The following is a 12500-nucleotide window of genomic DNA, read 5'->3' on the forward strand; positions in this document are numbered from 1 at the left end:
AGTGAACTATCGCTTTAACTGACTTAAGTTTGATCGTCTTTTCTGAATTATGTTAATTACACTCTAAAAAATCGCTGGGTTAAAAACAACCAAAGTTGGGTTGAAAATAGACTAACCCAGCAATTGGGTTGTTTTAAGTAAACATTTAACCCAACCGCTGGGTTAAAATAACCCAATTGCTTGGTTAGTCCATTTTCAACCCAACTTGGGTTGTTTTTAACCCACGATTTTTTAGAGTGTACATGATTTTTTAAAAAGCGCACCGATTTAGGCAGATCTCATCCCGCCGGCACACGAGCGTTTAGCACTAAATGTTTGTAAAAAGGTCAACAAAATACATCTAAACATGTTAAAAAGATCTGCGCAAAAACTTAGCTGTTGAAACAATGTTGCTATATCAACGTTCATTCGATTTCCCAAATTGAAACCAATTTCAGCCCTGATTCATCTGCGATACATGACATCGATTCACTCATGAATAAACATTTAAATAATGTCAGTTCAATGTTGGAAACAAAATGCGTTAAATTATAGCAGATCTGTATGAAAAGTAAAACATCGAGACATTGTTGAGTCAATATGCAAAATTCAATACCAATTCAACCATGTAAAAAAATACAGACGTTCATTCGATTTGCCAAATTGAAACCAATTTCAGCCCTTATTCATCTGCGATTCATGACATCGATTCACCCATGAATAAACATTTAAGTACTTGGAAATCAATGGCGAAAGTATTACAGAAAGTGGAACGTTGAAACAGTGTGGCCGTATCAACATTACTTCAATCTGCTAAACTGAAACAAAGTTCAGCACTGATTCAACCTTGACCATGATTCCATTCACTCATGAATAAAACAATGAAATAATGTCAGTTGTTTCAATGTTGGAAAAACGTTTAGCAAACAAAATGCGTTAAATTATTGTAGGATCTGTACGAAAAGTAAAACATTGAAACATTTTTGAGTCAATTTGCAAAATTCAATTTCAGTTCACCCATGAATAAAACAGCACTGGAAAACGTTTAGCGCTCGATTAACAAAGTACTCGGAAATCAGCGTTGAAAGTCTCTGTTCCAATGTTCCATTATCAACAATACTTCAATCTGATGAACTGAAACAAAGTTTATGTAATGCAAAATGGTTAATAAAGCACTTCTGAATCAACGAGATCTGTACGAAAAGTAGAATGTTGGGAAAAAAATTGCGCTAAGTTAACAAATTACTCGGAAATCAGCATTGAAAGTCTTACAGAAAGTGGAACGTTGAAACGGTGTTCCATTATCAACACTGATTCAGTTTTAACCCTGATCCGTCCGTGATTCATGGCGATATTCATGTTTAGCACTACATGGAAAAGTTTAACAAAAGTCTTAGAAATCAACATTTAAATTATAGCAGATCTATACGAAAAGTAGAACATTGAAACAATGTTGCAATATCGACGTTCATTCGATTGGCCAAATTGACATTCATTTTAGCCCTGATTTATTCATGATTCATGACGTAGATTCACCCATGAATAAACATTTAAATGTGCCTAAAAATAACGTTTAGCGCTCAATTAACAAAGTCTCTAAAGAAAGTGGAACATTGAAACAATATTCCATTATCATCATTACTGCGATCTGTTAAACTGAAACAAAGTTCAGCTCTAATTCAACCTTGACCATGATTCCATTCACTCATGAATAAAACAATGAAATAATGTCAGTTGTTTCATTGTTGGAAAAACGTTTAGCACTAAATGGTGAAGAAAAATTAACAAAATTTGTTAAATTATTGTAGGATCCGTACGAAAAGTAAAACATTGAAACATTGTTGAGTCAATTTGCAAAATTCAATACCAGTTCACCCATTTTGAAAGAATATCAACGTTCATTCGATTTGACAAATTGAAACCAATTTCAGCCCTGATTCATTCACGATTCATGACGTCGATTCACCCATGAATAAAACAATGAAATAATGTCAGTTTCAATGTTGGAAAAACTTTAGCGCTCAATAAACAAAGTTCTTGGACATCAGTGGCGAAAGTCTTCCAGAAAGTGGAACGTTGAAACAGTTGCGGTATCAACAATACTTCGATCTAGGGGTGAAAAGATACACCAAACTGACGGTTCAGTACAGCAGTTTTACAAAATAGCGTATTATTTATTTTTATTTAACAGTGGTTTACTGAAGAAAAAAAAAGTGTCTGTCCTTAAATGAATTAAATTATAATAAAAGTTAAATGAAGATATTGCTGTAAACTATATAGGGAGCCCTTACTTACACATTCATATTAAAGGACCCAAAATATTAGCCATAATTCAGCTGATATTTATTTTTAGGTATAATAATCAACACTCAAATAACACACAGTACACAAACATGTTTGTTTGCAAAAACACTTTTTGCAATAACTTCTAAATCTAATGATAAAATAGTTTTTCTCCAATTCGTTGAAATATAATCATTTATACACAGTGTGTGACAATTTCATGACAAGTTTATTTAAACATACATGAAATAATCAAGACATCACTAACAGGTTAAGGAGAATAACGGCTAATATAATGAATATAACGACTAATATAATGAATATAACGACTAATATAATGAATATAACGACTAATATAATGAATATAACGGCTAATATAATGAATATAACGGCTAATATAATGAATATAACAGCTAATATAATGAATATAACGGCTAATATAATGAATATAACGGCTAATATAATGAATATAACGACTAATATAATGAATATAACGACTAATATAATGAATATAACGGCTAATATAATGAATATAACGGCTAATATAATGAATATAACGACTAATATAATGAATATAACGACTAATATAATGAATATAACGGCTAATATAATGAATATAACAGCTAATATAATGAATATAACGGCTAATATAATGAATATAACAGCTAATATAATGAATATAACGGCTAATATAATGAATATAACGGCTAATATAATGAATATAACGGCTAATATAATGAATATAACGGCTGATATAATGAATATAACGGCTAATATGAATATAACGGCTAATATAATGAAACGGCTAATATAATGAATATAACGGCTAATATAATGAATATAACGGCTAATATAATGAATATAACGGCTAATATAATGAATATAACGGCTGATATAATGAATATAACGGCTAATATGAATATAACGGCTAATATAATGAATATAACGGCTAATATAATGAAACGGCTAATATAATGAATATAACGGCTAATATAATGAATATAACGGCTAATATAATGAATATAACGGCTAATATAATGAATATAACAGCTAATATAATGAATATAACAGCTAATATAATGAATATAACGGCTAATATAATGAATATAACGGCTAATATAATGAATATAACAGCTAATATAATGAATATAACGGCTAATATAATGAATATAACAGCTAATATAATGAAACGGCTAATATAATGAATATAACGGCTAATATAATGAATATAACGGCTAATATAATGAATATAACAGCTAATATAATGAAACGGCTAATATAATGAATATAACGGCTAATATAATGAATATAACAGCTAATATAATGAATATAACGGCTAATATAATGAATATAACGGCTAATATAATGAATATAACGGCTAATATAATGAATATAACAGCTAATATAATGAATATAACGACTAATATAATGAATATAACGGCTAATATAATGAATATAACAGCTAATATAATGAATATAACGGCTCATATAATGAATATAACGGCTGATATAATGAATATAACAGCTAATATAATGAATATAACGGCTGATATAATGAATATAACGGCTAATATAATGAATATAACGGCTAATATAATGAATATAACAGCTAATATAATGAATATAACGACTAATATAATGAATATAACGGCTAATATAATGAATATAACAGCTAATATAATGAATATAACGACTAATATAATGAATATAACGGCTAATATAATGAATATAACAGCTAATATAATGAATATAACGGCTAATATAATGAATATAACGGCTAATATAATGAATATAACGGCTAATATAATGAATATAACGGCTAATATAATGAATATAACGGCTAATATAATGAATATAACGGCTGATATAATGAATATAACGGCTCATATAATGAATATAACGGCTAATATAATGAATATAACGGCTGATATAATGAATATAACGACTAATATAATGAATATAACGGCTAATATAATGAATATAACGGCTAATATAATGAATATAACGGCTAATATAATGAATATAACGGATAATATAATGAATATAACAGCTAATATAATGAATATAACGACTAATATAATGAATATAACGGCTAATATAATGAATATAACAGCTAATATAATGAATATAACGGCTCATATAATGAATATAACGGCTGATATAATGAATATAACGGCTGATATAATGAATATAACGGCTGATATAATGAATATAACAGCTAATATAATGAATATAACGGCTCATATAATGAATATAACGGCTAATATAATGAATATAACGGCTGATATAATGAATATAACGGCTGATATAATGAATATATAGGCTAATATAATGAATATAACGGCTAATATAGGTCATATATTCAGTGAAAGAGTTGATTTCTCTAGTGAACTCACAGCTGTGGACACTGAATGACTGCCTGAGGTAAATGTGATGCGTGACATTGTTTAGTTTACAGCCGTTATATTGACGTCTTTCCGCCGTTGAAACACTGAGCGATTACACCACATATGATGCGTGACAGTAAGTGTGTATCCTCAACACACCTTCAGATGTTCATTCGTGTTTATTCTTTGGGAAGAGATGATCGATCGCGTTCACAGATGACCGATCGCGCGGCCGCTTGAACTGTGATCAGTCATGCCACATTAAAGAGTGTCAAAACGGCATTTATCGTTTGAATCTCGTGATAAAATGGACTGAATACTTCCCATGTTCGTGAAGTTGAAGTGTGTTCCACGCTTAAAACACGCCGACTGCATTCGGAAACCGTTCGGTACACACACGGAACATCGAAACTGTTCTATATAAATACATGTACTGTAACACCCCTACTGCGATCTGCTAAACTGAAACTAAGGTTCGGTTTACTCATGAATGAACAGTGAAATACGGTTAACAGAGCACTTCTGAATCAACCAGATCAACGTTGAAACTGTGTCAGCGTTGATTCGAATCAGTGTTAATTTCTTTGACGAATAATTCTCGTCATAATTTTCGTCAACAACCTTTTTTTCACTGACGAAAACGAGACGATAACTAAATAAAAACTAGTGTTGGATGACAAAAACTATGACGAGAATCAACTGCCATTTTCGTCAACAAATAAAAACGAGATGTAAATGTTAGTGAGGGTGGATTAGGGCAGAGATGGGGTCAGAACTGATGTCCTGTGTCACAGATGAACACATTTGATCTGAACTGATCTAACCTCTGGAAAACACACGATCTACAGGCTCACACACACACACAATCCAGATCCAGAGCGGCTCAATCAATCAATAACACACATTTATGCCAGACCAGTGTTTATGAACTAATGCTGATGAATAATGACAATGTTTACTTTATGATGTTTATATAGTAATATGTTTTAGACGGTTGTAACTGCATATTTTATCTCCTGAACTTGAATGAGCTCCTGCAACTGCAATAGAGGCGCAGACATTTCAAAATAAGAGTCCCGGTGTATTTCCAGCTTGTTTATAATTAAAATTCACGCATTATATATTCGTTTTTGCTTACACAATAAACTATATTTAATTTCATTCCCATTTAATTCATAGTCAGGAGGAAAGACCAGTATTTGAAACACATTCAATAAAGTTATAATAGTTCACTAAAAATCTTAATTACTTGAAATTAAATAAATGTTAACTGAAATTAAAACAATAAAAAAACTTATTTGAAGCTTTAGCTTAACCTGATATGGCCTACTAACTAAAGCAGAAATACAAAGTTATAAAAGCTATATAGATGTTTTTAAAAAAGTGAATTGTGCTCTATTTCGTGTATTTTTAATGTCAAAAACAAAATGATGTCAAAATGTCAGTTCAAGTGACAGTCAGTTATGTAACGCTTAAATGCTTAATGTATTACAATTTAACTAAACTAATTAGATTTTAGGAGACTAAAAGTACTGTAGATTTAGTCGACTAAAATCTTATGATATTTAGTCGACTAAAACGAGACTAAAACTAAAAACAATTCAGGCGACTAAAATATGACTAAATCAAAATTAACACTGATTGGAATGGCCAAATTGAACCCGAAAGTGACCGATGATGGACCGTGAACGGCCGGCCGGGATGGCGCAGGTCTCCAGTCGGTCAGCGGAGGTCAGGAACGGGATCGCTACTTCCGGAGGCGCAGGTCCCGATTCGGCCTCGTCTCATTCAGTCATGCAGACGGTTCCTGATGAACCTCAGATAGTCTTCATGTGTAGCTGCTCTTGCTTCAACTATCTTGTTGCTTACACCCTTTTTCCTCTCTCTTCCTGTTTTCTTTCTTCACATTTAACCTGTTATGTATCCTCTTAAAAAGTGCCCATTAATGGTAAGTTGCCAATCGGCCCTGTGTTTTTTGGGGGTGACTGTCAGTGGGATCCGCTCCCCCTCTCCCCCTCAAACCGTGTCGCCGCTCTCTCTCTCTCTCTCTCTCTCTCTCTCTCTCTCTCTCTCTCGCATGGCCTTGTGTCGCATCTCGCCCTCCCGTCCATTAGCTAGCATGGCCATGGCCATCCTCCTCATACCGTGTGTGACACCCTCCACTCGCCTGCATCCTCAGATGTGCTTCTTTTGGTTTTGGCTCCCCTGTTGTGAAGACATCACATGACCCTCCATTCGGCCACCATTCCACGATCTCTAGCCAGTTTCTTTAGCTAGTTGAGAACAGACGGCTTTGTGTTGATGTGAGGTCGGCGTTCTGTTGATGCACATGTGGGAGTCGAGTGGCCTGTTGTCCTGTGCTCATCTCTTCATGTAGTCGTCGTGTAACGGCCGGTTCGCTCGTGTGCTGACCGTCTGTCCTTCCGTCTAGATGAGACCCAGACCCTGACCAGTGAGACCAGCAGCCTGGTGCAGTCGCACACACACTCCTACAAGAAGCGCGAGGCGGTGGACGTCCCGTACCAGACGGGGCAGCTTCATCCCGCCATCCGTGTGGCCGACCTGCTCCAGCACATCACGCAGATGAAGTGCGCAGAGGGCTACGGATTCAAAGAGGAGTACGAGGTATTGGCCGGCTCGCCATCATCACGTGTTTGTGCATCACTGCATGCTGTGTGTGTGTGTGTGTGTGTGTGTGTGTTAACTCACCCTGAAAAATCATTTAATCACATTTAAAGTGCCCCAGTTATTGTTTTCGATTTCTTACTCACTGTAGTTAATACCCGCCTCTGGTCGTGATTGGCTGAACAGCGTCTCTTAGCCCCACCCTCACTCACTGTAGTTAATGCCCACCTCTGGTCATGATTGGCTGAACAGCATCTCTTAGCCCCACCCTCACTCACTGTAGTTAATGCCCACCTCTGGTCGTGATTGGCTGAACAGCATCTCTTAGCCCCACCCTCACTCACTGTAGTTAATGCCCACCTCTGGTCATGATTGGCTGAACAGCGTCTCTTAGCCCCGCCCTCGCTCACTGTAGTTAATGCCCGCCTCTGGTTCTGATTGGCTGAACAGCGTCTCTTAGCCCCGCCCTCACTCACTGTAGTTGATGCCCGCCTCTGGTCCTGATTGGCTGAACAGTGTCTCTTAGCCCCGCCCTCACTCACTGTAGTTAATGCCCGCCTCTGGTGCTGATTGGCTGAGCAGCGTCTCTTAGCCCCGCCCTCACTCACTGTAGTTAATACCCGCCTCTGGTCCTGATTGGCTGAACAGCATCTCTTAGCCCCTCCCTCACTTACTGTAGTCGTCTGGAAGACTTTGGTTGGTGTTGGTCATGTGACGCTGTTTCTGCTGAGATTGAGACGGTCAAACCCTCGCCATCGTTACTGTTTGTATCACTGAGATTCAGATATGACCAATCACAGCAGAGCAGCTCTCAGAGAGGCGGAGCTTAGAGAGACTGAATCTACAAACGAAGCATTTCAGACTCTTTGAGAAATGTGGTCAGACGCCAGAACAACATCAGTACAGCTTTAGGGCACTTTAAACAATGTCATTCCAAACCTGACTTTATTTCTTCTGTGAAACACAAAAGTGTATTTTATGGTCCTTTTCTTTCGAGCTTGATTGTTATTTTGTGTTTGATGGGGAAAAAAGTCTTGAAGTTTGGAATCGACACGAGAGTGAGTAAATGATTCAACTGTTCTTTTATTATTCACAGCTCAAATTGATTTTCTTCCTCAGTATCTTTGTCTTGTTTACCAGTAGGAATATTGAAACATTCTTAAATGTGTAAGTCTTGTCTCGAGATGACCCCATTAGCACAAACTACACATATTTATCAGAAAACATTCAGTCATTTTTCTCCCCCATATCTGGATTTAAGAATGATTCGATGTTTGTTCTGGAAAACAAGACGATACAAAGAAAATGCACATGAGCTCATGTTCTCACCGTCCCGCTCCAGTCGTGTTGGTTCTGTCCCGGCCCGTCCAGCGCATTATCCTCTCACACACACACACACACACACACTCGCGTGATCGAGCTGCGGCCGCGTCACATCCACGGCTCTGTGTGTGTGTGTGTGTGCCATCCTCTCACTCACGGCTTTATCCTTCACATCTCAGTGCAGTAACTCTCTCAGCCGTACGGTTGGGAGCCGCCCGAGGGCTCGTTCATTATGGATAAAGATTGTTTTTAGAGTTGAGTTCAGCTCTCACTCCCTCCATTGCTTGTCTTGACTGTGTTTTTACCCTCCATTACTGAGATGACCAACACTAAAGTATTCCCTTATCTTTCCCTCCGATCCATGCTTCTTGTTATTCCGTACATTAACTTTGGAAAAGATAAACGAGGTAAGCAGCCCTTTTTGGATGTATGTGAGATGTTTGAGTTGCTGATATGTTCTTGAGGCGCCCTTCGCTAAGCCCCGCCTTTAAAACAGTCATTGACCAATCCCAGCTGCTCTATTATCATGCAAGGTTTTCTTTTTCAAATGCAAAACTATGAAAACATATGGGGAGATATTTTGACTGTAAGAAGTCTGAATCACGCCACTGCATAATTTAACAGTTTCTTTAAAGAGTCTTTTATGAGGGAGAAACACACACACACACACACACCTCACACGTGACGCTCACAAGGGGCTTTCCTTGCCATTAATGCTTGGATAACACGCCTACATCTCCTTCCATTATAAATATGGCAGCGGTTATTTGTACTAAGTGAAAATAGTGATATATTATATTTACACCATGTAGAAGTAGCAGATCTTTGCAATATATGTAAATAGTAGCCTAATTAGATGATAATTATACTTTAATTTGTCAGATACACACTATTTGCACCTCAGTGTTGTTGCACATTAACAGGATGCAATAATAACAGTGTAAATTATTATATTCATTAAAATTATTAAATGGATGCCTTAATGACAATAAAAGCCCTCCTTACACCGACCCCTGACCCTACCCGATACATGCTTTTATTATTATTAAACATTTTCTTCATTTTTATTGAAAGTAAATAATATGTGATTGGAAAAGGGAGAAGAGTGAGCTCTGCCCTTATATGGAGATGGGTTGGGCAGAAAGCCCTTATATGGAGATGGGTTGGGCGGAAAGCCCTTATATGGAGATGGGTTGGGCGGAAAGCCCTTATATGGAGATGGGTTGGGCAGAAAGCCCTTATATGGAGATGGGTTGGGCAGAAAGCCCTTATATGGAGATGGGTTGGGCAGAAAGCCCTTATATGGAGATGAGTTGGGCAGAAAGCCTTTATATGGAGATGGGTTGGGAGGAAAGTCCTTATATGGAGATGGGTTGGGCAGAAAGCCCTTTTATGGTGATGGGTTTGGCGGAAAGCCCTTATATGGAGATGGGTTGGGCGGAAAGCCCTTATATGGAGATGGGTTGGGCGGAAAGCCCTTATATGGAGATGGGTTGGGCGGAAAGCCCTTATATGGAGATGGGTTGGGCTGAAAGCCCTTATATGGAGATGTGTTGGGCGGAAAGCCCTTATATGGAGATGGGTTGGGCGGAAAGCCCTTATATGGAGATGGGTTGGGCGGAAAGCCCTTATATGGAGATGGGTTGGGCTGAAAGCCCTTATATGGAGATGGGTTGGGCGGAAAGCCCTTATATGGAGATGGGTTGGGCGGAAAGCCCTTATATGGAGATGGGTTGTGTGTATGAATGTTTTGTGAATCAGGCGGAGATTTTCTGTGAGAAGTTCTCCTGTGCGTACAAATACGAAATAATCCACGCAATTATTAGTGAATGAGACGCAGTGTGTGTAAGTGCGGTCAGTCAATAAATGGGGAACTCAGATATTGTTGTAAATTTTAAAAGTAATGCGTTACTTTACTAGTTACTTAAAGTAATCTGATTACGAAACTCAAGGTAATCCGTAAACACTGTAAACCTACCGACATACGTGCCATCATTTCTGGAATGATTTATCGCTAGAGGAAAAAAATACGTTTTAGTCGCATAACTTCGGTCAATAGAAACGCCGTAGGTTTTTAATCGACATTTAGAAAATATTGCAAAAGTTTTGTGCAAATCTGCAATGGAAACGCGGCTACTGTTACAAAGTCCATCGGTTCAGAAACAACATCAACTTCATATTTCAGACCATGTAGAATAACATTCAGCGTTAGCAACCGTAACCAGGGGGCGGAGCTTCACCAAGCGTACTAACAGTAAGGGATGATGTAAGAGAATCTGAGGCGTAATGTGGGATTAGAGGTGAACAGTCAGAGGTCACAGAGGTCGCCGCCTGTGGATTGCAGAGCGTCTAATGGTGCATGACAATAAAGAGCGTCTGCATTATTATCCTGGAACATTAATTATTAAGTTGCTTGTTTTATTCATGCTTGTTTTGACATCTTTCAGAGCGCGCGTGTTAATCGCCATCAACTTCAGCTTCTCCTTTTATCCTCTGAGACCAAACGCAGAAGGATTGGAGAGGTTAATGCTGTGCGTTTGATTCTCAGAAACGTGCCGTGGTTTGAGCTCTGATTGGCTGTGGTCTGGAGGCTCAGCCAATCACAGCGGGCGGCCCAGAGGGACAGAAACAGCCTGGAGCTTCCTACCAGCCATTTCACCATCTCGGCCCATGAAGCTTATTTATTCAGCTCCACAGTTTTATATTTCAAAAGATTATTTTTCCATCAAGTAAAGTGTGAGAGTCATTCTTCTCTCCGGTTTCAGCAAGTCCTGAAGTTGGTGTGTGTTCTGTGTGTTTGCGCATCCTCGCCGTCAGTGTTTGTTTGACAGAAACACGCCTTGGCTTTGTAAACACTCTCTGAGGCGTGTGAATATGTGTGTGTGTGTGTGTGTGTGTGTGTGTGTGTGTGTGTGTGTGTGTGTGTGTGTGTGTGTGTGTGTGTGTGTTTTTCTGCTGACACCCGTCTCCACCGCTTTGACTCAGTTGTCATTATTCTGGGTCTCGACGTCGGACTCCCGCATCTCATTATCTGAAGGTGCGCTTGCTCACGCTGTCACTGAAGACGCCAGACAGGACCGGCGTCTCAGAACACACACACACACACTCTCTCAGGTGAGCCGTGTCAACACGCGTTACGTTGTTTTTATTGTCTCTTTTGATGCGGCGGAGGCGAACGCATCTGCCCTGTTCTTTTGAACTTTATATTCATCAAAGAATCCTGAGGAATAAAATACATCACAGTTTCACAACAAGAATCAACTCTGATAATAATCATAACTGTGTGTGTTGAGCATCAGATCCTCATATGAGAATGATCAGTGAAGGGTCATGTGACACTGAAGACTGGAGGAATGATGATAATCACACACTTTACTGTATATTCACACAGAGAACAGATGATCTACACTGGAGTGTGTGTGTGTGTGTGTGTGTGTGTGTGTGTGTGTGCGTGCGTGCGTGCGTGCGTGCGTGCGTGCGTGCGTGTGTGTACAGCTGATCTACACTGGAGGAATATTACACTGATTACTGGAGTTATGATCAGATTCATGAGCAGGAGAGATGTTAAAAAACCTTTCCATCCCAAACTAATATAATATAATACAATATAACAATATGTAATAAACAAATTATTTAACAAATAATTTTGTTATATAATAGTATAATAGAATATAATATATATTTTTTAATTATATAATATTATTTTATCAAATAAATGCAGCTTTGCTGAGAAAACGAGACATTAAAAATATATAATATAATAAATATGATATAATAAATATAATACAATATAATATAATATAAAAAATATAATATAATAAAATATAATATAATATAATATAATATAATATAATATAATATAATATAATATAATATAATATAATATAATATAATATAATAAAT

At 37.3% G+C, this 12500-nt stretch overlaps 1 protein-coding gene across 8 annotated transcripts in view; it reads left to right on the plus strand.

The window, feature by feature from the left end:
- The window catches only part of ptprma (protein tyrosine phosphatase receptor type Ma), a 278119-nt gene that overhangs the window by 231524 nt on the left and 34095 nt on the right, over window positions 1-12500 (plus strand). For all 8 annotated transcript variants that reach the window (XM_079806429.1, XM_079806428.1, XM_079806424.1 and 5 more), the window contains one exon: window positions 7081-7274. In XM_079806429.1, the coding sequence (XP_079662555.1) occupies window positions 7081-7274 (194 nt within the window). The remainder of the gene's footprint in view (window positions 1-7080; window positions 7275-12500) is intronic.

Source organism: Gobio gobio (assembly GCF_949357685.1).
Source record: "Gobio gobio genome assembly, chromosome: 23".
Classification (NCBI taxonomy): Eukaryota; Metazoa; Chordata; class Actinopteri; order Cypriniformes; family Gobionidae; genus Gobio; species Gobio gobio.